The sequence below is a fragment of the Hypanus sabinus genome, chromosome 13 (assembly GCF_030144855.1).
Source record: "Hypanus sabinus isolate sHypSab1 chromosome 13, sHypSab1.hap1, whole genome shotgun sequence".
Lineage (NCBI taxonomy): Eukaryota > Metazoa > Chordata > Chondrichthyes > Myliobatiformes > Dasyatidae > Hypanus > Hypanus sabinus.
Genome location: NC_082718.1, coordinates 860188 through 886859, shown reverse-complemented (window position 1 = coordinate 886859; position 26672 = coordinate 860188). Strand labels below are relative to the sequence as shown.

Sequence of the window (26672 nt, the reverse complement as noted above, 5' to 3'; positions counted from 1 at the left end):
GGGAGTGTCATGAGGAGTCTGTGTAGGGCTTGGTGTGCGCGGAGTCAGGTGGGTATACACCTTGGTGGGTACAGGGTTCATAGTTACCGTGGAGTGTTTGGGGTAGTGGTCTGCTGCTCCTGCAGGCGCCAGGTCGCGGACAGAGACCGCGTCCTCCCGCCCATCAGGTAAGACCACGTAGGCATACTGGGGGTTTGCATGTAGTAGATGAACCCTCTCGACCAGCGGGGAGTATTTATTGCTCCTTGCATGTTTCCGGAGCAGCACTGGCCCTGGGGATGTCAGCCAAGCTGGTAGGATGGTTCCAGTGGCAGACTTCCTGGGAAAAGAAAAGAGTTGCTCATGAGGGGTGGCATTGGTGGACATGCATAACAGGGAGCGGATGGAGTGGAGTGCCTTGGGGAGGACCTCCTGCCATCGAGAGACTGGCAACCCCTTTGACTTAAGGGCTAAAAGTGTGGCCTTCCACACTGTGGCATTCTCCCTCTCCACCTGTCCATTTCCCTGGGGATTATAGCTTGTGGTCCTACTAGTAGCAATGCCCCTAGCCAGCAGGTACTGGCGCAGCTCGTCACTCATAAAGGAGGACCCTCTATCACTGTGGATATAGCAGGGATATCCGAACAGAGTGAAGAGCTGGTGCAGGGCTTTTATGACGGACGTGGCAGTGATGTCGGGGCAGGGGATGGCAAAGGGGAACCGCGAGTACTCGTCGATGATGTTGAGAAAGTAGACATTGCAGTCGGTGGAGGGGAGGGGACCCTTAAAGTCAACACTCAGTCGCTCAAAGGGGCGGGTGGCCTTGATAAGTTGCGCCTTTTCAGGATGGTAGAAGTGTGGTTTGCACTCAGCACAGACTTGGCAGTTCCTAGTCATTGTCCTGATGTCCTCAAGGGAGTAAGGCAGGTTCCAGGCTTTCACGAAATGGTAAAATCAGATGACCTCCGGGTGGCAAAGATCTGCATGGAGGGCGTATAGCTGGTCGAGCTGCACGCTGGCACACACTCCCCGGGATAGGGCATCAGGGGGCTCATTGAGCCTTCCAGGCCGGTACAGGATATCATAGTTGTAGGTGGAGAGTTCTATTCTCCACCGCAAAATTTTATCATTTTTGATTTTGCCCCGCTGTTGGTTGCTGAACATGAATGCAACTGAGCGCTGGTCGGTCAGCAAGGTGAACCTTTTGCCGGCGAGATAGTGCCTCCAGTGCCTAATAGCTTCCACTATGGCCTGGGCTTCTTGCTCCACTGCAGAGTGCCGAATTTCAGGGCCTTGAAGGGTACGAGAGAAGAATGCCACTGGCCTGCCTGCCTGATTGAGGGTAGCAGCCAGCGCGAAGTCGGAGGCATCACTCTCTACTTGGAAGGGAATGGTCTCGTCCGCCGCATGCATTGTTGCTTTGGCAATGTCCCCTTTAATGCGGCTGAAGGCTGCACAGGCCTCGGCTGATAGGGGAAATGTGGTAGACTTGACCAGGGGGCGGGCCTTGTCTGCGTAATGAGGGACCCATTGGGCGTAATAGGAAAAGAAGCCCAGGCACCGTCTGAGGGCTCCGAGGGTGGTGGGAAGAGGAAGTTCTAACAGGGGGCGCATACGGTCGGGATCAGGGCCAATGACTCCGTTCTCCACGACATACCCAAGGATAGTGAGTCGGGTGGTTCTGAACACACACTTGTCCCTGTTATAGGTAATGTTCAGAGCTTTTGCCACTTGGAAAAATCATTGGAGGTTGGTGTTGTGATCCAGCCAGTCATGACGGCAGATGGTGATGTTATCTAGATATGGAAATGTGGCCTTCAGTTGGCACTGGTCCACCATCTGGTCCATTTCCCTCTGGAAGACAGAGACAGCACCGTCAGCAGCAAAAGCCCACCACACAACATCCTGGAGACTGAGGGAGGAGCAGTGCCTACAATCGCCTTTATACAGGGGTCTGTGGGAGGAGCCACAGGAGCAGTCCCCGGGGGGGGGGGGGGGCATGTCCAGACAGGTATATGTAGTTCACCACAAATATAAAGCAGGATGATAAAGGATTTTTCAGTTATATAATGGGTAAAAGAGAGTGAAAATTGATATTGGACCACTGAAAAATGATGTGGATGAGGTAGTAATGGGGGACAAAGAAATAGCGGATGAGCTTAATAAGTACTTTGCATCAGTCTTTACAGTGGAATAAACTAGTAGTGTGTCAGGTGTTGAAGGGTGTGAGGGAAGAGAAGTTCTTGAGTGTCAGGGAGCAGGAGAGAATGCTATTCCTATTACAGAGGAAAACGTGCTCGGAAAACTGAAAGGTCTTAAGGTGAATAAGTCACCTAGGCCAGATGGACTGCATCCCAGAGTTCAGAAAGAGGTGCTGAAGAGATAGCAAATGCTTTGGTTATGATTTTTCAAGAATCACTTGATTCTTGCATGGTACTGGAGGACTGGAAGATTGCAAATGTCACTCCACTTTTTAAAAAGGGAGGAAGGCAATAGAAAGAAAATTATAGGTCAGTTAGTCTAACCTCAGTGGTTGGGAAAGTGTTGGAGTCTATCACTAAGGATATAGTTTTGAGGTACTTGGAGACTAATGATAAAATAAGTCAAAGTCAGTACGGTTTCAGGTAAGGAAAATCTTACCTGACAAATTTGTTAGCGTTCCCTTAGCATTCTTTGAGGAAGTAACAAGCAGCGTGGACAAAGGACAGGCAGTGGATGTCATTTACTTGGATTTTCAAAAGGCGTTTGATAAGATGTCTCTCACATGAGGCTGCTTAACAAGATAAATACCATGGCATTAAAGGAGCATTAAAGGACAGGCAGAAGTGAGCAAGTGGGAATAAAAGGGGCCTTTTCTAGTTGGCTGCCAGAGACCAGTGGTGTTCCTTAGGGATCAGTATTAGGACCACTGCTTTTTACTTTATTTGTCAGTGATTTAGATATTGGAATTGATGGCTTTGTGGCAAAGTTTGAGGATGATACGAAGACAGGTGGAGGGGTAGGAAGTGCTGAGGAAGCAATGTGATTGCAGAAAGACTTACACAAATTGGCAGAGTGGGCAAAAAAGTGGCAGATAGAATACAGTTGACGTTTCTGGCCAAGACCCTTCAGTAGGACTTGGCCTGAAATGTCGACTGTACTTTTTTCTAAAGGTGCAGCCTGGTCTGTTGCATTTCTCCAGAACTTTGTGTGTGTTGCATGGATTTCTAGCATCTGCAGATTTTCTCGTTTGTGATAGAACACACTGTTGGGAAATGAATGATCATACATTTTGGTAAAAGAAACAATAGTGCAGACTATTACATAAATGGGGAGAATGTTGAAACATCAGAGATGCAGAGGGACTTAGGATTGCTTGTGCAAGACTCCCAGAAGGTTAATTTACAGGTGAAGTCTGTGGTAAAGTACACAAATGCCATTTTGGCATTCATTTCAAGGAGAGTAGAATATAAAAGCAAGGAGATAATGCTGAGATGTTATAAGACACTAGTCAGATTTCTTGCGTAGTTAAACTATTAAGTTCATTCCTAGTTTTTTTAATTCCCTCTAATGTATCCTGTGCCAAATTCAATTTACGTTTTTTTTTCTAGGTCCTTCAGCCTATTTTGTAGTTCCTCTAATGTCTTATTCCTTTTTTTTCTTATATTAAGATATCGCTATAATTTTCCCTCTTAAAACAGCCTTCAGAGTATCCCATAGAATGGGAGGTGAAACCTCTCCATTATCATTGAGTTCTAAGTAAAGACCAATTTCTTTTTTAATTTGTTCCTTAAAGTAGGGATCATTGGGTAGACTTGAATTTAGTTTCCAAATAGTATTCTTTGGTTGTAGGTCAAAATCAATAGATAAATATATAGGTGCATGGTCACTTACATCTATTGTCACAATTCCACAGGTGTTTATTTTGTCCCTGTGTTTTCAAAATGTTATGAAATAGTCTGTTCTTGTATATACAGAATGGGAGGCAGAATAATGAGTGTAATCCCTTCTGTTGGGGAAAAGGCCTCTCCATATATCAATTAGACCAACATCCTAAAAAAGTGTATTAACTTTCTTATGTAAGGATTTTGTTTCATAGGTTTTTCTATTGGAAGAGTCTAACTTTGGTTGTAATTGTAAATTTAAGTCTCCCCCACATATCAGGAGACCTTCTGTTTCCGTTACCATAATATTAGTAATTTTCTGAAAGAAACCAATATCAGTTCCTGGGGGTGCGTATATATTCAATAGAGTAACTGAATTTCCGTCTGTACTCCCCCTTACCAGAATATAAATGTGAAATACCCTTAGAAAGTAAGAACATATATTTTGGGTATTCACCTCAAGGATGGTTGAAAAGAGATAAATATTTAATGAATATACTGCAGGTGGCTGGTAAAAAGTCTCTTACTTGGAAATGGTTATCACAGGAGAACCCAACCTTAGATACATGGATGGAAATTACAATGGACATTTACAAAATGGAGAAGATAACAGCATCCGTTAATCATAAGTTGGAACAATTTGATTCATACTGGGAAAAATGGTTTAACTACATAACACCTCATAGGCCTGACTTTATTCTCACAAATCAATTAATATGTTGTAAAATAAGATCACTCCCTACTTGTAACACGAGTGAATCTGCGGATGCTGGAAATAAATAAAAAACACAAAATGCTGGCAGAACTCAGCAGGCCAGACAGCATCTATGGGAGGAGGTAGCGACGACATTTTGGGCTGAAACCCTTCATCAGGAGTGAAGTAACATGGGATGGTCAAGGGGAGATATGAAGTAGAGAGCTGGGAAGAGATTGGCTGGAGGGAAATGGGCTAGGGGAAGGTGCAGAATTATGGGAAATAAAAGAGAAAGAAAGGTAGGGCTGAGGGGGGATTATAGTGAGAGGGGAAAAAGAGAAAGAGAACCAGACTAAAATTATAGATAGGGATGGGGTAAGGGGTATCAATGGAGGTCTGTGAGTTGAATGTTCATGCTGGCAGGAAGGAGGCTACCTAGGCGGGAGATAAGGTATTGCTCCATCGACCTGCGTTGACGGTAGACAGCCATATCGGAGTGGGAGTAGTCTGTGGAATTGAAGTGTGTGGCCACAGGGAGATCCCGCCACTGCTGGACGACCGAGCACCGGTGTTCGGCGAAAACGGTCTCCCAGTCTGCGGCAGGTCACCCCAATGTATAAATGGCCACATTGGGAGCACCGGATACAGTATATCACCCCAGTTGACTCGCAGGTGAAGTGGTGCCTCATCTGAAAGGACTGTCGGGGGTCTGGGATGGTGGTGGTGAGGGAAGAAGTGTGGGGGCAGGTGTAGCACTTCTTCCGTTTGCAGGGATAAGTGCCTGGAGGGAGGTCAGTGGGGAGGGATGGGGGGGATGAATGGACAAGAGAGTCACTAGGGAGCGATCCTTGCGGAAAGCCGAGAATGGGGGGGTGGGGGGGGGAAGATGTGGCTGGTGGTGGGATCCCGTAGGAGGTGGCGGAAGTTACGGAGGATTATACGTTGGACCTGTAGGCTGGTAGGGTGATAGATGAGGACCAGGGGAACTCTATCCCTGGTGGGCTGGCAGGGGGATGGGGTGAGGGCAGAGGTGCGTGAAATACGGGAGACACAATGGAGGGCAGAGTTGATAGTGGACGAAGGGAAGCCCCTTTCTTTAAAAAAGGAAGACATCTCCTTTGTCCTAGAATGAAAGGCCTCATCCTGAGAGCAGATGTGGCGGAGGCGGAGGAATTGAGAGAAAGGGATAGCATTTTTGCAGGAGACAGGGTGGGAGGAGGAATAGTCTAGGTAGCTGTGGGAGTCTGTAGGTTTGTAGTAGACATCGGTGGATAGGCTGTCTCCAGAGATAGAAACAGAAAAATCTAGAAGGGGAGGGAGGTGTTGGAAATAGACCAGGTGAATTTGAGGACGGGGTGAAAGTTGGAGGCGAAGTTAATGAAGTTGATGAGCTCAGCATGCATGCAGGAAGCAGCACCAATGCAGTTGTTGATATAACGTAAGAAAAGAGGACAGATACCGGTGTAGGCTTGGAACATAGATTGCTCTACATGGCCGACAAAATGGCAGGCATAGCTAGGACCCAGGCAGGTGCCCATGGCTACACCTACACCCTACTTGTACATAGTTTTCTCCTTTTGCTTGTTCTTTCTTTCCTCTCTTTTCTATAAGTGTATACCTCAGATAAATATTATGTGGAGATTTGTGGCACATATGACTATATGATACATATGTACAATATCTGAAATACATCTTATGGAAATGTTTGTTTGATGATGAACTTGAATTAAAAAATAAATGACAAAAAAAAGATACTAGTCAGACACTAGACACTTGGAGTATTGTCAACAGTTTTGGATCCCATATCTCAGAAAGGATGTGTTGTCATTGTAAAGTATCCAGAGGAGTTTCACGAGGATGATTCTGGGAAATGTTAAATATGAGGAGCATTTTGCATCTTTGGGCCTGTACTCACTGCATTTTAGAAGAATATGGGGGGATCTCATTGAAACATATCCATTGTTGAAAGGACCAGATAGGGTGTGGGTGGAGCGAATGTGTTCTATCCTGGAGGTACCCAGAACTAGAGGGCACAGCCTCAAAACTAAAGGGTGATCCTTTAGAGTAGAGGTAAGGAGGAATTTTTTTTTTAGCCAGGGAGTAGTGAATCTGTGGAATGATCTTCCATAGACTGTGGTGGAGACTTTATTACTTACATCCTTCATATGCATGAGGTATAAACTTTACGTTTTGTCTCTGTCTAAATATGCAATTTATAGTAATTTATAATAAATAGTATGTACTTTAGGACAGTCAATATAACATAGAAATACAATTGTATCTGCATGAATTAATCAGTCTGATGGTCTGGTGGAAGAAGCTGTTCCGGAGCCTGTTGGTCCTGGCTTTTATGCTGCAGTACCATTTATGGATGGTAGCAGAAGGGACGGTTCGTGGTTGGAGTGACTTGGGTCTCCAATGATCCTTCGGGCCCTTTAACACGCTTTTCTTTGAGAATGTCCCAAATAGTGGAAAATTCACATCTATAGATGTGCTGGGCTGTCTGCACCACTCTCTGCAGAGTCCTGTGATTGAGGGAAATACAGTCCTATACCAGGCAGTGATGCAGCCAGTCAGGATGCTCTCAATTGTGCCCCTGTCTGAAGTGCTTAGGATCTGGGGACCCATACCAAATTTCTTCAACCGTCAGAGGTGAAAGAGGTGCTGTCAGGGTGATGACTTTTTCTCTGTAGGCTGCCTCATTTTTATTTGAGATTAGGCCAATCAGTGTAGTATCATCAGCAAATTTAATTAGCAGCTTGGGTGGCGACTGTGGTGTGGTATATTGTGTCCGATGCTCCCGGTGTGGCCTTTTATATATTGGTGAGACCCGACGCAGATTGGGAGACTTGCTGTTGGCTTTCAAAACATCTAGTTCTAGAAGCTGAGTGCAGAATGTCTTATTAATGGATTACATGTGCATTTTTAACCATGGTGTGTCTTTGATCTTGCTTGAGTGTGAGATCAACAACAACAGACTTTCGATTCAGCACAAGCCCAGCAGAGTTTTAGCCACATTTTCACAGTTGTTTCTAGCAATTTTGGTGATGCTGCAAGGGTGAGGTAAAGCTCCATATAGCTTAGCAGCATGTACTGGGAGCCAAAGCAAAGTTCCAGGTTGAAAAAAAATTCCAGGGTTAGGGATTACGCTTTCCTTAATATATATATATATAAATAAATTTGACTTGGGTACATTTGCAGTTAGTACAAAGCTTGGATATCAGGACAGTAATAGTCTAAAAGAATATATAAACAGGCCAATGGAATAGAATGGCAAATGAAAGTTAGTGCAGAGAAACATGAATTGTGACATTTTGGTAGGAAGAATTGAGAAGAGAAAATTTCTGAAGATGTATGGTGGACAGCATTCTGAGTGGTTGCACCACAGTCTATTATGAAGCCTCCAATGCACAGGACTGCAAGAAACATAGAAAACCTATAGCACAATACAGGTCTCTTAAAAGACCCTATCGTATCTGTCTCCACCACCGTTGCCGGCAGCCCATTCCATGTACTCACCACTCTCTGTATAAAAAAATTACCTGATATATCCTCTGTACCTACTTCCAGGCACCTGAAAACTATGCCCTTGTGTTAACCATCTCAGTCCTGGGAAAAAGCCTCTAATTATCCATACAATCAATGCCTGTCATCATCTTATACACCTCTATCAGGTCACAACTTATCCTCTGCCACTCCAAAGAGAAAAGGCCAAGTTCACTCAACCTATTCTCATAAGGCATGCTCCCCCAATCCAGGCAACATTCCTGTAAATCTCCTCTGCACCCCTTCTATAGTTTCCACATCCTTCCTGTAGTGAGGTGACCAGAACTGAGCACAGTACTCCAAATGGGGTCTGACCAGGGTCCTATATAGCTGCAACATTACCTCTCAGCTCTTAAACTCAATCCCATGATTGATATTTTCATATTTTCCCCTTACTCCAATTAAGCACTTTACTAACTTGTCTGTTCCTATCCCTCTCCAATGCTATGGTAAAGGAGATAGAATTGTGATCACTATCTCCAAAATGCTCTCCCACTGAGAAACCTGACAACTGACTAGGTTCATTTCCCAATACCAGATCAAGTACAACCTCTCCTCTTGTAAACTTATTTACATATCGTGTCAAGAAACCTTCCTGAACACACCTAACAAACTCCACCCCATCTAAAACCCTTGCTCTAGGGAAATGCCAATCAATATTTGGCAAATTAAAACCTCCCACCACGACAACCCTGTTATTATTACACCTTTCCAGAAACTGTCTCCCTATCTGCTCCTCAATGTTTCTGTTACTATTGGATGGTCTATAAAAATCACAAAGAGTAATTGACCCCTTCCTCTTTCTAACTTCCACCCACAGAGACTCAGTAGACAATCCCTCCATGACTTCCTCCTTTTCTACAGGTGGAGAGGGTTCTGGGCTCAGCCACTTCCATCATGGTCACAATCCTCTTTGCCATTGAGCATTTTGTCAAAAGGTGGTGTCTCAAAAAGCCAGCATCATCACTACCCAGGACACTTCCTCTTTGTGTAACTAACAGCGGGGAGGAGGTACAGGGAACCTGAAGACCTGAAGACCCACACAACACTCTGTCATCAGATTTCAGAATGGTACATGAACCCATGAATACTACCTCATTATTCCCCTTTGCACTATTTATTTTGTAACTTATAGTAATTGCTATATATTGCACTGTACTGCTGCTGCAAAACAAGAAGTTTTATTTCATATGTCAGTGAAAATTAACCTGATTCTAATTACTTAAAACAAAATTCAGGTTTTATATTCCTCCTATCAAAATGTAAATGATCACTTTTTCCCTTGTTATGTAGATGAGTAGAAGTCAAAAGGTAGTCTTGAATTGGTTTGAATTCTCACCTTTTCAAATGGTCTCCAGGAATCCACCCGGGAGGATGGAGAGGGAGTCTCCAAGTTAGCTGAACCCCTTCAATCCTGAATTCTTAAGTGCTCTTAATTTAATTACCCCATGTAAGTCTAAACTCAGGAAATCTTGTCCAAAACCCACTTGAAATCCCTTTGAATTTGCTGCTGCCTTCATACCTGTTTATGTGGTTCAGTGTCAAATATTTTTTTTGCTGTTATTGCTAATTATGAATTCAACTGTTGGGTGAGTAGAGTCCATGATATCGTGGAATGAGCAAGGGCTATATAAGATCATTAAATGGAAAGGATTTGGACCTATTTGAATCAATAGAGTATAGTCTGGCATGAAAATAAAACTAAATACGAAACAAAACTTGAAAACTTTGACATTTTTTAAATTGGAATAGTACAGACTTTGAAGCTGTCAGCTAAGTTTAGCTAACAAAGTTGATGGTGACAGCAAAGTGCAAATGTTCCTAGTGAGTTAGGTTAAATAGCATAATTCAGTAACACTAGATGAGGATTGCATCTATCCACAAGTGCAGTCGTTATTGTCATGAATGGTCCCTGGTTGAAGATCTGAGGCTCACTGTCACAGTCCAATTCCAATTCCTGCTGAGAAATGCCCAAGTTCAATGTGACAGTTGATGCCATCTCACTTCAGAGATGACAGATAGAACATAAATTTATCATTAGGTATATCCTCCAGGCATTTGAATGGGGAACATTTTTCTTCATGGTTCAGCATGGTTTCTGTAAAGGGAAATGTTGCCTGACAAATCTGTTGGGTTCTTCGAGGAAGTAACAATTACGGTGGACAAAGGAGAGGCAGTGGATGTCATTTAGTTGGATTTTCAGAACGTGTTTAATAAGGTGCCACACATGAGGCTGCTTACAAGATAAAATCCTATGGCATTACAGAAAAGATACTGGAATAGCTGACAGGCAGGAGGCAGCGAGTGGGAATAAATGGGACATTTTCTGGTTTGCTACCAGTGACTAGTGGTGTTCCTCAGGGGTCAGTTATGAAGAATGATGCTTTACACATTGTTTGTCAATGATTTAGATAATGGAATTGAAGGCTTTGTGACAAAGTTTGTGGATGATATGAAGGTAGGTGGAGGGTAGGTTGTGTGCTGAGGAAGCAATGTAATTGCAGCAGGAAGACAAATTGGAAGAATGGGCAGAGAAGTGGCAGATGGAATACAGAGTTGGGAAATGTATGGCTATTTCCTAAATAGGGAGAAGGTTCAAACATCAGAGGTGCAGAGGGACTGAGGAGTCCTCGCGCAAGACTTCCAGAAGGTTAATTTACAGGTTGAGTCTGTGGTAAAGAAGGCAAGTGCAAAGTTAGCATTCATTTCAATGGAAATAGAATGTAAAAGCAAGGAGGTAATAAGAGCCTTTATAAAAAAACTAGTCAGGCCGCCCTTAGAGTATTATCAATGGTTTTGGGCCCCATATCTCAGAAAGGATGTGTTATCATTGGAGAGAGTCCAGAGGAGGTTCACAAGGATGATTCCGGGAAGTAAAGTGTTAAGATAAGAGGAACATTTGGCATCTTTGGGCCTGTACTCACTGGAATTTAGAATGCAGGGGGAGGGGAGGGGATCCCATTGAAACATACCCAATGTTGAAAGGTCTAGATAGGTGGATGTGGAGAGGATGTTTCCTATGGTGGGGGTATCCAGAACTAGAGGGCACTGCTTCAAAATTGAGGAGCTGACCCTTTGGAACAGAAGTAAGGAGGAATTCTTTTAGCCAAAGAGTAATAAATCTGTGGAATGCACTGCCACAGACTGTGGTGGAGACCAAGTCCAAGCATGTATTTAAGGCGGAAGTTGATCGTTTCCTGATCAGTTAGGGCATCAAAGCATATTGCAAGAAGGTAGGTCTATGGGGCTGAGTGGACTAATTCTGCTCATATGTCCTATGGTCTTTTATTGAGAAAGATCACCATGGGAGGGAGCAGTTTGCAAAGTAAAGGACACAAGATGCCTAGTTAAATGCATTTCAGTATCCACCAACTTAAGAGACTAGTGATTGAACCATATAGGAGTCCATTGTTCTACAATAAATAAAATAATTTGAGGGCATAGCTCCCTTAGCTGCAGGATTACAGTTTGCGAAGGAGAAAATGAAATAAAAATCAGAGGAAATGGTATTAGACTATGCAGGACTGGTTAGTGGGTGAGTACTAGTATAGAGTATTAGGCTAAATAGACATTTCCACTGAACTAATTGTCTTGTTAGTATGGCAACTGCTTCAGTTAAGGCAATGAAAATATTCAGGTTTCAGTAGGAGGAAAGGAAATATGCTTGGCAGACACTAGATAGCTATGAAAACTTTCAGCTTCAGACACCAATGGTTTGATATTAATAGAAAATAAGTAATCTAAACGCCTGTTGGAGACACAAGAAACCGCTGGAGGAACTTCGGTCAAGTAACATTTGTGGAGGCAAAGTTTCATCGACTTTTTGCATCCTATCGAGCTGGTCAACGTTCACTTTGACAGTTTCACATAATTGGCTGGGAAGAGGCCAACTTTCCCATGGCATTGACCCTGCCACCAGCCCTCATCAATCATCTCAATGTTTGTGATGATGTCATCAGGATCAAAGGAGATTTCATCGTCACCTTCTGGAATATTAAAAAAGAGAAAGTGATCAGTAAGAAAGTTGCAAATAGCTAGATTCTTTCTGGGTGGTTGGATTGGTCGGGGTGATTAGCAAGGCCCTGAGTACCAACTGTTTCTGCTTTGGGTAACAATTTTCTTCTTAATTATTTTAAAACCTTATACTTAAATGTGCTACCACATCACATCACAAAAGAACCTCCAAACCAATGAAGCACATTTAAAATGTAGTCTCTCTTGCAATGTAGGGAACACACAAAATAAGATCCTACAGACAGTAACACGTTAATGCTTTAGATATTTTAGTGATTTGTTTCAGGGATAAATATTGATAAATATTGATTTAATAATTGTTTTTACACATTATTCTGCATTGTTATTGTTTTACCTTATTCTAGCTCAATGCACCATGTAATAAATTGATCTAAATAAACAGTATGCAAGACTAGTTTTTCACTGTATCTTGGAAAGTGTGTCAATAATAAACCAATATCAATATCAAGGCCATGTCTAAAAACATGATGAATACATCTCAAAAATACCTAATTGATTATTAAGTGCAAATACTTAATACTTTTGCAAATACAAAAGTACTGCTTTTGTAAATGTTACAATAAAATTCCTCTTCTCTATTTGTCCATCTAGCAGAGCTGATGGAGTTTTAGTTTAACATCTGGCCTGAAGAACCGCCAGAGCTGAATTCCATCAGTACTGCAACAGAGTGGGTATAATGCTTGATTTTTATGGTTAGAGTGGATAATTCTACCAGCCAAGTCCACTTGTGAAAGGGTCCCCAAAAGCAAGGTCTAAGATGGAGTGCTGCAATAGGACTAGATGTATATCAACAGATAATTGCAATAGCTAATTTTCAATTAGCCCTGTTGGACAGGCCATGTGACTTACATGCCTGACACCAGGCTCCAGAAACAGACAGAAAAGAGATTACTAGATAGATAGAGAGAAAGATTCAAAGATTCTGTTCAAACCTGCTTTGAAGCAGTACAAATTCTCTCATGACCCATGACCCTTGACTGCTCAAAGTGACAACGAATGGTATTGAGAACCTCAAGGACATTCAATAGGAGCAGAGAGAAACCCTGCAAGAATGGCCAGAGGAACACATCACCTGATAATCTACCTGCCTGCTCCATCAGGCATCTCCTGTTCCATCTGTTCCTGTTGTCCTCAATTTCCACATTTTCCTTGGAACCCACAAAATTGAATGGAAGTTAGTCATCTTTGAGTTTGTGGAACTGCTTAACAGGAAGAACAATGACTACAAGTGTAAGGAGACATAGGAACTATGTTGTGGATGCACAATTGTGAAGGAAAGAAATTCCAAAGTCAGCAATGATCAAGTGATGAGCAGAGGTAAATGTAAGTCAAGCATTATACCCATTCTGGAAATCCAAACATACATAACTCAGCAGGCCAGGCAGCATCTATGGAAAAGAGTACAGTTGATGTTTCAGGGTTAGTCTCTTCATCAAGACTCAAAGTTTATATGGTGACATCTACAACAGCAACATATCCCACTTGTGCTTAATGGTCAAAAAGGCAGCATCCATCATTAAGGACCCACTTCACCCAGGACATGCACTTTTCTTACATTCAATGTTTCAGAAACAACTTTTTCCCCTCTGCCCTCAGAGTTATGAACGGATACTACGTCACTAATTTATTTCTTTTTTTCCTTTCTCTTTTTCCACTACTTATTTAACGTAAATTTCTCTTTATGTATATTTCTTTTTGTAACTTATAGTTTTATTATTATGTATTTCAACGTACTGCTGCTGCAAAACAACACATTTCACTAGATATGCCAGTGATATTAAACTTGGTTCCGATTCTGTATCATGGACTCAGCCTTTCAACATATTTATCATGGACATTGATAAGATAGTTAGATATATATTTAAATCACAAGGAACCACAGACATGTTAACTGACAGGAAACACCAAGGTAAACTTAATTCAGATTGTGAGACAATACTTTGAATTTTTAAAATAATGTTGGAACTGAAATTTTTCTCATGTACTAAAAGCTAGAAAGTGAGAAGAAACTTTGGAAGTGAGGATATGGGCATTCATGCATTCAAATCACTAAATCTAATCAGAAGACTAATGAAATATTGGCTGTGCAAAAGGATTGCATTACAAATGAGAGGAGAAAATTTTTAGTTGAACAGTAGTTGTTGGGGATGACTGAGTCTTCTTGAAAAGGAAGGTATGTTGCAAAATCTTGTTTTCTATACTTTTAGAACGTAGAATGTACAACACATTACAGGCCCTTCAGCCCACAATGTTGAGCTGACCTTCAAACCCTGCCTCCCATATAACCCCCCCACCTTAAATTCCTCCATACACCTGTCTAGTAGTCTCTTAAACTTCACTAGTGTGTCTGCCTCCACCACTGACTCAGGCAGTGCATTCCACGCACCAACCGCTCTCTGAGTGAAAAACCTTCCTCTAATATTCCCCTTGAACTTCCCTCCCCTTAGCTTAAAGCCATGTCCTCTTGTACTGAGCAGTGGTGCCCTGGGGAAGAGGTGCTGGCTGTCCACTCTGTCTATTCCTCTTAATATCTTGTACACCTCTATCATGTCTCCTCTCATCCTCCTTCTCTCCAAAGAGTAAAGCCCTTGCTCCCTTAATCTCTGATCATAATTTATACTCTCTAAACCAGGCAGCATCCTGGTAAATCTCCTCTGTACCCTTTTCGATGCTTCCACATCCTTCCTATACTGAGGTGACCAGAATTGGACACAGTACTTCAAGTGTGGCCTGACTAGAGTTTTATGGAGCTGCATCATTACATCACGTCTCTTAAACTCTATCCCTCGACTTATGAAAGCTAACACCCCATAAGCTTTCTTAACGACCCTATCTACCTGTGAGGCAACTTTCAGGGATCTGTGGACATGTACCCCCAGATGCCTCTGCTCCTCCACACTACCAAGTATCCTGCCATTTACTTTGTACTCTGCCTTGGAGTTTGTCCTTCCAAAGTGTACCACCTCACACTTCTCCAGGCTGAACTCCATCTGCCACTTCTCAGCCCACTGCTGCATCCTATCAATGTCTCTCTGCAATCTTCGACAATCCTCTACACTATCTACACCACCACCAACCTTTGTGTCGTCTGCAAACTTGCCAACCCACCCTTTTACCCCACATCTAGGTCGTTAATAAAATATTATCACAAAAATTAGAGGACCCAGAACAGATCGTTGTGGGACACCACTAGTCACAACCCTGCAATCTGAATGTACTCACTCCACCATTACCATCTGCCTTCTGCAGACAAGCCAATTCTGAATCCACCTTGCCAAACTTCCCTGGATCCCATGCCTTCTGACTTTCTGAATAAGACTACCGTGTGGAACCTTGTCAAATGCCTTGCTAAAATCCATGTAGATCACATCCACTGTACTACCCTCATCTATAAGCCTGGTCACCTCCTCAAAGAATTGTATCAGGCTTGTTAGCCACAATCTGTCCTTCACAAAGCCATGGTAACTGTCCCTGATCAAACCATGATTCTCTAAATGCCCATAGATCCTATCTCTAAGAATCTTTTCCAACAGCTTTCCCACTACAGACCTAAGGCTCACTGGTCTATAATTACCTGGACTATCCTTACTACCTTTTTTGAACAAGAGGACAACATTCGCCTCCCTCCAATCCTCCGGTACCATTCCCGTAGACAACGAGGACATAAAGATCCTAGCCAGAGGTTCAGCAGTCTCTTCCCTCGCCTCGTGGAGCAGCCTGGGGAGTATTCCGTCAGGCCCCGGGGACTTATCCGTCCTAATGTATTTTAACAACTCCAACACCTCCTCTCCCTTAATATCAACATGCTCCAGAACATCAACCTCACTTATATTGTCCTCACCGTCATCAAGTTCCTTCTCAGTGGTGAATACCGAAGAGAAGTATTCATTGAGGGCCTCGCTCACTTCCAAAGCCTCCGGGCAAATCTTCCCATCTTTACCTCTAATCGGTCCTACCTTCACCCCTGTCATCCTTTTGTTCTTCACATAGTTGAAGAATGCCTTGGGGTTTTCCTTTACCCTACTCACCAAGACCTTCCCATGACCCCTTATTGCTCTTCTCAACCCCTTCTTAAGCTCCTTTCTTGCTACCCTATATTCCTCAATAGACCCATCTGATCCTTGCCTCCTGAACTTCATGTATCCTGCCTTCTTCCACCTGACTAGATTTTCCACCTCAGCCATCATTCCTTCACCCTACTATTTGTTATCTTCCTCACCAGGACAAATTTATCCCTAACATCCTGCAAGAGATCCTTAAATATCAACCACATGTCCATAGTACATTTCCCTGCAAAAACATCATCCCAATTCGCACCCACAAATTCTAGCCTTATAGCCTCATAATTTGCCCTTCCCCAATTCAAAATTTTCCTGTCCTCTCTGATTCTATTCTTCTTCATGATAATGCTAAAGGCCAGGGAGCGGTGATGACTGTCCCCCAGATGCTCACCCACTGACAGATCTGTGACCTGACCCGGTCTATTACCTAAAACTAGATCTAGTATGTCATTCCCCCTAGTCGGCCTGTCAACATACTGAGACAGACATCCATCCTGGACACACTTAACAAACTCTGCTCCATCTAAACCCTTGGAACTAATCAAGTGCCAATCAATATTAGGGAAGTTAAAGTCACCCATGATAACAATCCTGTTATTTTTGCACATTTCCAAAATCTGCCTCCCAATCTGCTCCTCGGTATCTCTGCTGCAATAGAATACCCCCAGTAGAGTAACTGCTCCCTTCCTATTCCTGACTTCCACCCATACTGACTCAAAAGAGGATCCTGCTACATTACCCACCCTTTCTGCAGCTGTAATAGTATCTTTTATGATGAGGCCAAACTCAGGTTGGAGGAGCAACACCTCATCTACCGTCTGGGTAGCCTCCAGCCTGGTGGTATGAACATTGAATTCTCCAATTTCTGGTAATTCCTTCCCCCTCCCCCTTCCCCAATCCTAGGTCCCTCTCTGCCTCTCTCCCCTTTCAACTTTCTGCTCCTTTACCTCTACAGTTCTTTCATGCTTATCCCCTCCCCCCTTCATCCTTCCTCTGATTGGTTCTCCACTGGCGCCTCTAGCCCTCCCCCCTCCCCTATCTCTATTACTGGGCTTCGGCCCTCTCTTCCCCCCCCCCTCCATTCCTGATGAAGGGTCTCGGCCTGAAACGTTGGCTACTCTTTTCTCACGGATGCTGCCTGACCTGCTGAGTTCTTCCAGCGTCATGTACGTAATCTTTTATAGTATCTTTTAAATTATCTTTTAATTTATAAGACTGAAAATTAATGGAATTTGAGGTATTTGGAATGAAAAATTGGAAATGCAGGTAGTTCAAATTTAGCCTATTAAACCCATATTATCTTTTACATGGGAATAACAAGGTCAGGTTGTCATCAGTTCAATAATGATATAAAATGGCAGCACAGGCTGGATGTGCTGTCATTGTACAATAACCTTTCAATTCAGGGGTTCCCAACCTTTTTTATGCCATGGACCAATTCCATTAAGCAAGGGGTCTGTGAACTCCAGGTTGGGAACCTGTTTCCACTCCATTGTTGATGAATAATCTATCCACCTCTGCCTTAAAATAATTCAAAGACTATCTCCACTGTCTTTTGAGAGGGAGTTCCAGACTCATTAAAGTCTGAGAGAAAAAAAAGTCTAATTTCTGCCTTAACTGAGTGACCACTTGTTTTTTAAACAATGACCCTTAGTTTTAGATACTCCCACAGAAGAAACATCCTTTTCAAATCAATTTTGTCAAGATGACTCAGGATCTTAAGTATTTCAACTAAATCTCCTCTCATTCTTCTAAACTACATTGGATACAAACCCAGTTAAAAACACACCTCACTCATGCCATTTACATATTTAGTAAATCTAAACCTAAAATAAAAAACACAAAATGCTGGCAGAACTCAGCAGGCCAGACAGCATCTATGGGAGAAGGTAGTGACAACATTTCGGGCCGAAACCCTTCATCAGGAGCCTAAACCTAAAATGTTTCCTTTCTTAAGTAAGGAGAACAACACCTCACAAAGTATTCCAGAGGTTGTCTCATCAGTGTCATATCTAGCTGAAGCAGTACCGTTCTAATTTTGCATTTTACTTCAGCAATAAACAATAGCAATTTATTAGCTTTCTTAATTACTTGCAGTAACTGGATTGTAGCCTTTTATAGATCATGTATCAGGACACTCAGATCCCATGAATCTTAGAGTTTTACCCACATAGTTGTGGAGTGGTAGCAGCCCTTCTACAATGATAAGCATAATTAGTCATTTGGCTTTATCTTTTTAAAAATGAAGTCAGAAGACTGATTTCTACATAAAATTGGGGATCTGGAATATTCACCCCACAAAGCTTTGGATTTGGGGATCAAATGAAATACACTTGATTTAGATGTTAGATTCCTGAATTCAGCAATGTGGAGAACAGGCAGGCCCATGGAGTAGTGTGAGATAATAACTTGGTGGAATTGTTTGGTGGGAGCTGATTCAATGTTCTTCTATAAGCAGCCAGCTGTCAAGTGGTAATTGTCAGTCCAAAGGGAACAGATTAAAGCTCTCACTCTTTGTCAGGGAATTAATTCTGAGAGATGCAAAATTTTCAAATTTGTTGTCTAACAACTCCATTTAATTTTCATTGTTGACCTACCTCCTTGATAATCATACAAAGCTACCGCAGTCACACCAGCACTGGCAATGTCGTAAACGTTCTCAGCACCTAGGGACAAATCATAAAGCAAGGATTTTTAGGAAGAGACTGAGTTGTATGACCCCTTCTATCCGCCTTCTTGCCAAACTATCTTCCTTTCTACCTTTTCCCCACACCAACTTTGCCCTGAATTTCTATATATACCTGCTCCCCAAATTCACAACTACATCTTCTATTCACGTTCCCATCCTTACCTTCTCTCTGATAGCCCTCAACCCATCTTTCCCTCAATAATCTCCCCAAATCTCCATCTCCAACTTTTTCCTCAACATCATTCATTCTATGTCTCACTTATTTAATCTCATTCTGTGGTCCAACCGTCTTACCTAACTGTTTAACCAGCTGACTGAAATGTTGTAGCAAAGCCCTCCAAAACACAAGCAAGTCACCATATATTTATTCACATCTTCGCAAGTGAACCACCGTTGCCTGAAACCTGCTGCCTTCCAAAAATATCCCGACTCACTCCCATCTCTCACCTGAACCAGTTATTACAATCTATAGTGAACCATTGTAATCTATAGAGAACGATTATAATCTATCAAATTGAATGGTCTCCAGTGTCCCCAGTGTCCATCAGCAACTGTCATTTTTAAAAACAACTAAGTAGCACATTATTTCTCAAAATAGATTTTAAAAAAAGTGCTGTAGGGATCATTTCACCAGAACTGAGTGTCTCTGTTTTCATTTCAGGGACTGGTGACAATTCTTCATAGTTGCCTTCAGCTTCCAAATCCTTGTTGGGAACTGGCTGGTGATCATATTCTACAATATTTTCATAGTCATCCATTGTTGATTCCTGTAACAAATAAAAAGCAGAGGGCAGGCAGATTTAAACATTGCAGTCAGTTGATCTCAGAAATACTGTTGGTAAGGGCTACAAGTGGCTTTCTAGTGGGCAAGAACCCACAGGCTGACCTCTGCTGAATAATACATTTTGTGAGTTCCATCAGTATGAGCTAAGAACTTTGACAGACCTCTATAGACAAATCTAATGAATCGTATCCATGGCCTGGTATGGAAATGCCACTGCCTAGGAATGGAAAAACTACAGAAAGTGGTGGATGCAGCCCAGTTCATCAGAGCCAAAACCTTCCATCACTGAGTACTTCTATATGGAACAATGTCACAAGAAAGCATCACAAAGAACCATCCCACCCCACCTCCTGGTTAGATCCATTTCTCTCTAATACAAATCAAGCAGGAACTACAGAAGCCTTAGGTCCCACAACACCTGGTTTAGGAACATTTATACATTTATTACCCAATAACCATCAGGCTCCTGAACTGGCATGGATAACTTGGATCATTGCTACTCTAGACTGATTATACTAACTTTCAAAGACTCTTTACAAATCATATTCTCCGTATTATTTTTTAATTTAATAATTGTCTTATTTTGGGTATTGATTGTTTGTCAGTTTATGTTTTGTTTTGTAAATCCTGTGGTATTCCTTTTCATTCCTGTATATGCCTGCAAGAAAATGAATCTCAACATAGTAAATGGTAACATATATGTACTTCGATAATAAATTTATTCTGAATTTGGACATTGAGCTATGATAAGTCCTGCTCCCATCCAGAGAAAATAGTTAATCTATACTAAGCTGCACAAAGAAGAAATTATCACTTCACCATTTTGGGCAGAAATTCTAAGATGATATAATACTTGGGTAGAGACTGGGTAAAACAACCGTACAGATTAAGTACTGAATATATCTCCTTGCACACCATTCCACTGCTACTTTCAGAATTGATGCAACATGTGTTAGATATACAGTAAAACTCACACTCAGCATTCCTTTCAAGAAGCTTAGAAAGGCATCAAACGCAGAGAAAAATTCCACCCATAATGTCCCCAAGTATGTAAAATAAATGTCATTATGTATAAAATTTGCTCTAAACTCTCCTATCTGGAACTGAAAGAATTAAATACACATCCATAGGACAAATGTGTTTCTCCATTTTGTGCTATTCTGTGATTATTTAGACACAAGACCATAAGACCTAGGAGCAAAATTAGGCCATTTGACCAACTGAATCTGCTCCACCATTCCATCATGGAAGATTTATTTTTTTATTTTATTGAGATACAGCACAGAATAGGCCTTTCCGCCACTTCCAGGCAAGCTCACCCAGCAATCCCCCGATTTAAGCCTTGCTTAATCACAGAACAATTTACAATGACCAATTAACCTACCAACCAGTACTTCTTTGGAATGCGGGAGGAAACCAACACGGTCCTTACAGGCAGTGGCAGGAATTGAACCCAGGAGGGCTATACTATAAAGCCTTGTGCCAACACTGCACTACTGTGCCACCCATAAATGTATTATTTATTATAACTTATTATCCCTCTCAACTATTCTCCTGCCTTCTCCCCATAACCTTTGACTCCCTTACTAATTAAGGCTTATCTTTTAGTTCTTGTATTTTCAGTTATTTGGGAGGTATGAGTGTGAGGGCAGCTTGTTGTTCTCGGTGTCGGATGTGGGAGATCCTGGAGACTCCGAGCCTCCCGGACGTCCACATCTGCGCCAGGTGTGCCGAACTGCAGCTCCTGAGGGACCGAGTTAGGGAACTGGAGCTGCAGCTCGATGACCTTCGCCTGGTCAGGGAGAGTGAGGAGGTGATAGAGAGGAGTTATAGGCAGGTGGTCACTCCGGGACCACGGGAGGCAGATAGGTGGGTTACAGTCAGGAAGGGGAAGAGGCAGGTACTAGAGAGTACCCCAGTGGCTGTACCCCTTGACAATAAGTACTCATGTTTGAGTACTGTTGGGGGGGACAGCCTACCTGGTGGGAGTGACAGTGGCCGAGCCTCCGGCACAGAGGACGGCCCTGTAGCTCAGAAGGGTAGGGTTAGAAGAAAGAGGTCCATAGTAATAGGGGGCTCAATAGTCAGGGGCTCAGACAGGCGTTTCTGTGGAGGTGACCGGGAGTCCCGGATGGTAATTTGCCTCCCTGGTGCCAGGGTTCAGGACGTTTCTGATCGCGTCCAAGATATCCTGAAGTGGGAGGGTGAAGAGCCAGAGGTCGTGGTACATGTAGGTACCAATGACATAGGAAGGAAAGGGGAAGAGGTCCTGAAACGAGAGTATAGGGAGTTAGGAAGGCAGTTAAGAAGAAGGACCGCAAAGGTAGTAATCTCGGGATTACTGCCTGTGCCACGCGACAGTGAGAGTAGGAATAGAATTAGGTGGAGGATGAATGCGTGGCTGTGGGATTGGAGCAGGGGGCAGGGATTCAAGTTTCTGGATCATTAGGACCTCTTCTGGGGCAGGAGTGACCTGTTCAAGAAGGACGGGTTACACTTGAATCATGGGGGGACCAATATCCTAGCGGGGAGGTTTGCTAGGGCTATAGGGCGGACTTTAAACTAGTAAGATGGGGGGGCGGGAGACTATTTGAGGAGACTATGGGAGAGGAGGTTAGTTCACCAGTGGAGCAAGTAAATAGACAGTGTGTGAGGGAGGAAAGGCAGGTGATGGAGAAGGGATGCGCTCAGCCCGAAGATGTAGGGGAGAAGAAAGAAAAGGATAATAAATTTGAATGCATTGTTAGGGATGGAAAGAGAGGAGGAGATGGAGAGTATCTTAAATGTATCTATTTTAATGCTAGGAGCATTGTAAGAAAGGTGGATGAGCTTAAAGCGTGGATTGATACCTGGAATTATGATGTTGTAGCTATTAGTGAAACATGGTTGCAGGAAGGGTGTGTTTGGCAACTAAATATTCCTGGATTTAGTTGCTTCAGGTGTGATAGAGTAGGAGGGGCCAGAGGAGGAAGTGTTGCATTGCTTGTCCGAGAAAATCTTATGGCGGTGCTTTGGAAGGATAGATTAGAGAGCTCCTCTAGGGAGGCCATTTGGGTGGAATTGAAGAATGGGAAAGGTGCAGTAACACTGATAGGAGTGTATTATAGGCCACCTAATGGGGCGCGTGAGTTGGAAGAGCAAATGTGTAAGGAGATAGCAGATATTTGTAGTAAACACAAGGTGGTGATTGTGGGAGATTTTAATTTTCCACAAGTAGACTGGGAAGCTAATTCTGTAAAAGGGCTGGATGGTTTAGAGTTTGTGAAATGTGTGCAGGATAGTTTTTTGCAACAATACATAGAAGTACCGACTAGAGATGGGGCAGTGTTGGATCTCCTGTTAGGGAATGCGATAGGTCAGCTGACAGATGTATGTGTTGGGGAGCACTTCAGGTCCAGTGATCACAATAGCATTAGCTTCAATATAATTATGGAGAAGGACAGGACTGGACCTAGAGTTGAGATTTTTGATTGGAGAAAGGCTAACTTTGAGGGGATGCGAAGGGATTTAGAGAGAGTGGATTGGGTCAAGTTGTTTTATGGGAAGGATGTAATAGAGAAATGGAGGTCATTTAAGGGTGAAATTATGAGGGTACAGAATCTTTATGTTCCTGTTAGGGTGAAAGGAAAGGTTAAAGGTTTGAGAGCACCATGGTTTTCAAGGGATATTAGAAATTTGGTTCAGAAAAAGAGGGATGTCTACAATAGATATAGGCAGCATGGAGTAAAGGAATTGCTCGAGGAATATAAAGAATGTAAAAGGAATCTTAAGAAAGAGATTAGAAAAGCTAAAAGAAGATACGAGGTTGGTTTGGCAAATAAGGTGAAAGTAAATCCGAAAGGTTTCTACAGTTATATTAAAAGCAAGAGGATAGTGAGGGATAAAATTGGCCCCTTAGAGAATCAGAGTGGTCAGCTATGTGTGGAACCGAAGGAGATGGGAGAGATTTTGAATGATTTCTTCTCTTCGATATTCACTAAGGAGAAGGAAATTGAATTGTCTAAGGTGTGGGAAACAAGTAAGGAAGTTATGGAACCTATGACAATTAAAGAGGTGGAGGTACTGGCGCTTTTAAGAAATTTAAAAGTGGATAAATCTCCAGGTCCTGACAGGATATTCCCCAGGACCTTGAGGGAAGTTTGTGTAGAAATAGCAGGAGCTCTGACGGAGATCTTTAATATGTCATTAGAAACTGGGATTGTGCCGGAAGATTGGTGTATTGCTCATGTGGTTCAATTGTTTAAAAAGGGTTCTAGAAGGAAGCCTAGCAATTATAGACCTGTCAGTTTGACATCAGTGGTGGGTAAATTAATGGAAAGTATTCTTAGAGATAGTATTTATAATTATCTGGATAGACAGGATCTGATTAGGAGTAGCCAGCATGGATTTGTGTGTGGAAGGTCATGTTTGACAAACCTTATTGAATTTTTTGAAGAAGTTACGAGGAATGTTGACGAGGGTAAGGCAGTGGATGAAGTCTATATGGACTTCAGCAAAGCCTTTGACAAAGTTCCACATGGAAGGTTAGTTAAGAAGGTTCAGTCGTTAGGTATTAATGCTGGAGTAATAAAATGGATTCAACAGTGGCTAGATGGGAGATGCCAGAGAGTAGTGGTGGATAATTGTTTATCGGGATGGAGGCCGGTGACTAGCGGGGTGCCTCATGGATTTGTTTTAGGCCCAATGTTGTTTGTAATATACATAAATGATCTGGATGATGGGGCGGTAAATTGGATTAGTAAGTATGCCGATGATACTAAGGTAGGAGGTGTTGTGGATAATGAGGTGGATTTTCAAAGCTTGCAGGGAGATTTATGCCGGTTAGAAGAATGGGCTGAACGTTGGCAGATGGAGTTTAATGCTGAGAAGTGTGAGGTTCTACATTTTGGCAGGAATAATCCAAATAGAACATACAGAGTAAATGGTAGGGCACTGAGGAATGCAGAGGAACAGAGAGATCTAGGAATAACTGTGCATAGTTCCCTGAAAGTGGAGTCTCATGTAGATAGGGTGGTGAAGAGGGCTTTTGGAACGCTGGCCTTTATAAATCAAAGCATTGAGTACAGAAGTTGGGATGTAATGCTAAAGTTGTACAAGGCATTGGTAAGGCCAAATTTGGAATATTGTGTGCAGTTCTGGTCACCGAATTATAGGAAAGATATCAATAAATTAGAGAGAGTGCAGAGACGATTTACTAGGATGTTACCTGGGTTTCAGCAATTAAGTTACAGAGAAAGGTTGAACAAGTTAGGTCTCTATTCATTGGAGCGTAGAAGGTTGAGGGGGGATTTGATCGAGGTATTTAAAATTTTGAGAGGGATAGATAGAGTTGACGTGAACAGGCTGTTTCCATTGAGAGTAGGGGAGATTCAAACGAGAGGACATGATTTGAGAGTTAGGGGGCAGAAGTTTAAGGGAAACACGAGGGGGTATTTCTTTACTCAAAGAATGATAGCTGTGTGGAATGAGCTTCCTGTAGAAGTTGTAGAGGCCAGTTCAGTTGTGTCATTTAAGGTAAAATTGGATAGGTATATGGACAGGAAAGGAGTGGAGGGTTATGGGCTGAGTGCGGGTAGGTGGGACTAGGTGAGATTAAGGGTTTGGCACGGACTAGGAGGGCCAAGATGGCCTGTTTCCGTGCTGTGATTGTTATATGGTTATAAGAACCTATTAATCTCCACTTTAAATATACCAATGAATTCCACAGATTCACCATCCTCTGGCTCAAGAAATTATTCCTCATTTCTGTTCTAAAGGGACAAATTCCCACTAGTTAATTAATGCAAGTTAGCTCCAGTTAGTGCAGCTTAGAATTTAATTGCTTCAGTGATAGTAAGTTTTGTGTAGAATGTACACAAAGAAGCATTCTCCTGAAGAAGATTTATTTGAAGCAGACACTTGAAGCTCTCCAATCCAATGCTGAGTGCTTCATTAGCTGACACATAGTGTTCATTACCTCATGACAAGAATCAGGATTATCATAGACCTGGGCTTCCTCTGGCTCTGGCTCTGGCTCTTCCTCTGGCTCTGGCTCTGGCTCTGGCTCTTCCTCTGGCTCTGGCTCTGGGTTTTCCGCTGGTTTCTGACTCCGCCTCCGAGGAGTCGGTGGGATTTGTTCAGCACTCCCAGGTTCTGGAATCACTTGTTCCACCTGTTCCTGTAGGTGAAAGTCAAGAAACACAGGTCAACATTAATCTGACTGCACTGGGGAAGTAATCAGTTTCAATATTAAATGCTGATATCTTATGTCAAGGTTCTCTTTGTTAATTAACCCTCATTAGTTCATTCATACTATGCTGATGTATATTTCTTAATTTGTTCTGAGCTCATAGCGCCATCCTTTGTATTCCTTCCTCTTCCTATATCCTTAACACTTGATGTCAATTCATTAGTTGTAATTCCTTAATGTATCCTTGCTCATACTCCCCAACTATCTCCACAATTCATACTGTATCAAGATCTTAATGGACTATGTATGTACTTTAATAACCTGAGTATCTTACATTTCCTCTTCTCAGTAACAGGAACCCTGACATGGGAATATCAGCAGGCTATTCTTTTGCAGATGCCCCTCAAGACTGCACACAGGAAGGCAGTAAAAGCCCATGTGGATGGCTCACCCCATTCCTATAACTGACAGCATTAAAGTTTTCTGCAGTCCTCCTGTGTCTGTGTATGGTCAACATGGCACAGCTAAGGAATCAGCATATAGAACCATAGAAAATTACAGCAAAGAGGGTGACATCGTTAATTGTGTACATGCTGATACAAGAGAACCTAATCCCACTTATCAGCTCCATAACCATGGCCTTGATGGGTCCCAGCTTTTGTGAGCTCATCCAGATATATTTTTTAATGGTTGAGGGTTTCTGCTCCGTATACAAGGCATTGGTAAGGCCAAATTTAGAATATTGTGTGCAGTTCTGGTCACCGAATTATAGGAAAGATATCAATAAATTAGAGAGAGTGCAGAGACGATTTACTAGGATGTTACCTGGGTTTCAGCACTTAAGTTACAGAG

General features: G+C 42.5%; 1 protein-coding gene across 7 annotated transcripts in view; it reads right to left on the bottom strand.

Moving 5' to 3' along the window:
- Positions 1-10268: 10268 nt before the first annotated feature.
- LOC132403569 (src substrate cortactin-like) overlaps positions 10269-26672 on the bottom strand; it is a 109283-nt gene continuing 92879 nt past the window's right edge. For 6 of the 7 annotated variants that reach the window (XM_059986970.1, XM_059986976.1, XM_059986972.1 and 3 more), the window contains 4 exons: positions 25608-25808; positions 19499-19634; positions 18776-18844; positions 10269-12068 (listed from right to left, as the gene is read on the bottom strand). In XM_059986970.1, coding sequence (XP_059842953.1) covers positions 11932-12068; positions 18776-18844; positions 19499-19634; positions 25608-25808 — 543 coding nt within the window. In that variant the 3' untranslated portion in view covers positions 10269-11931. The remainder of the gene's footprint in view (positions 12069-18775; positions 18845-19498; positions 19635-25607; positions 25809-26672) is intronic. The other variant, XM_059986974.1, reaches the window with a different exon arrangement.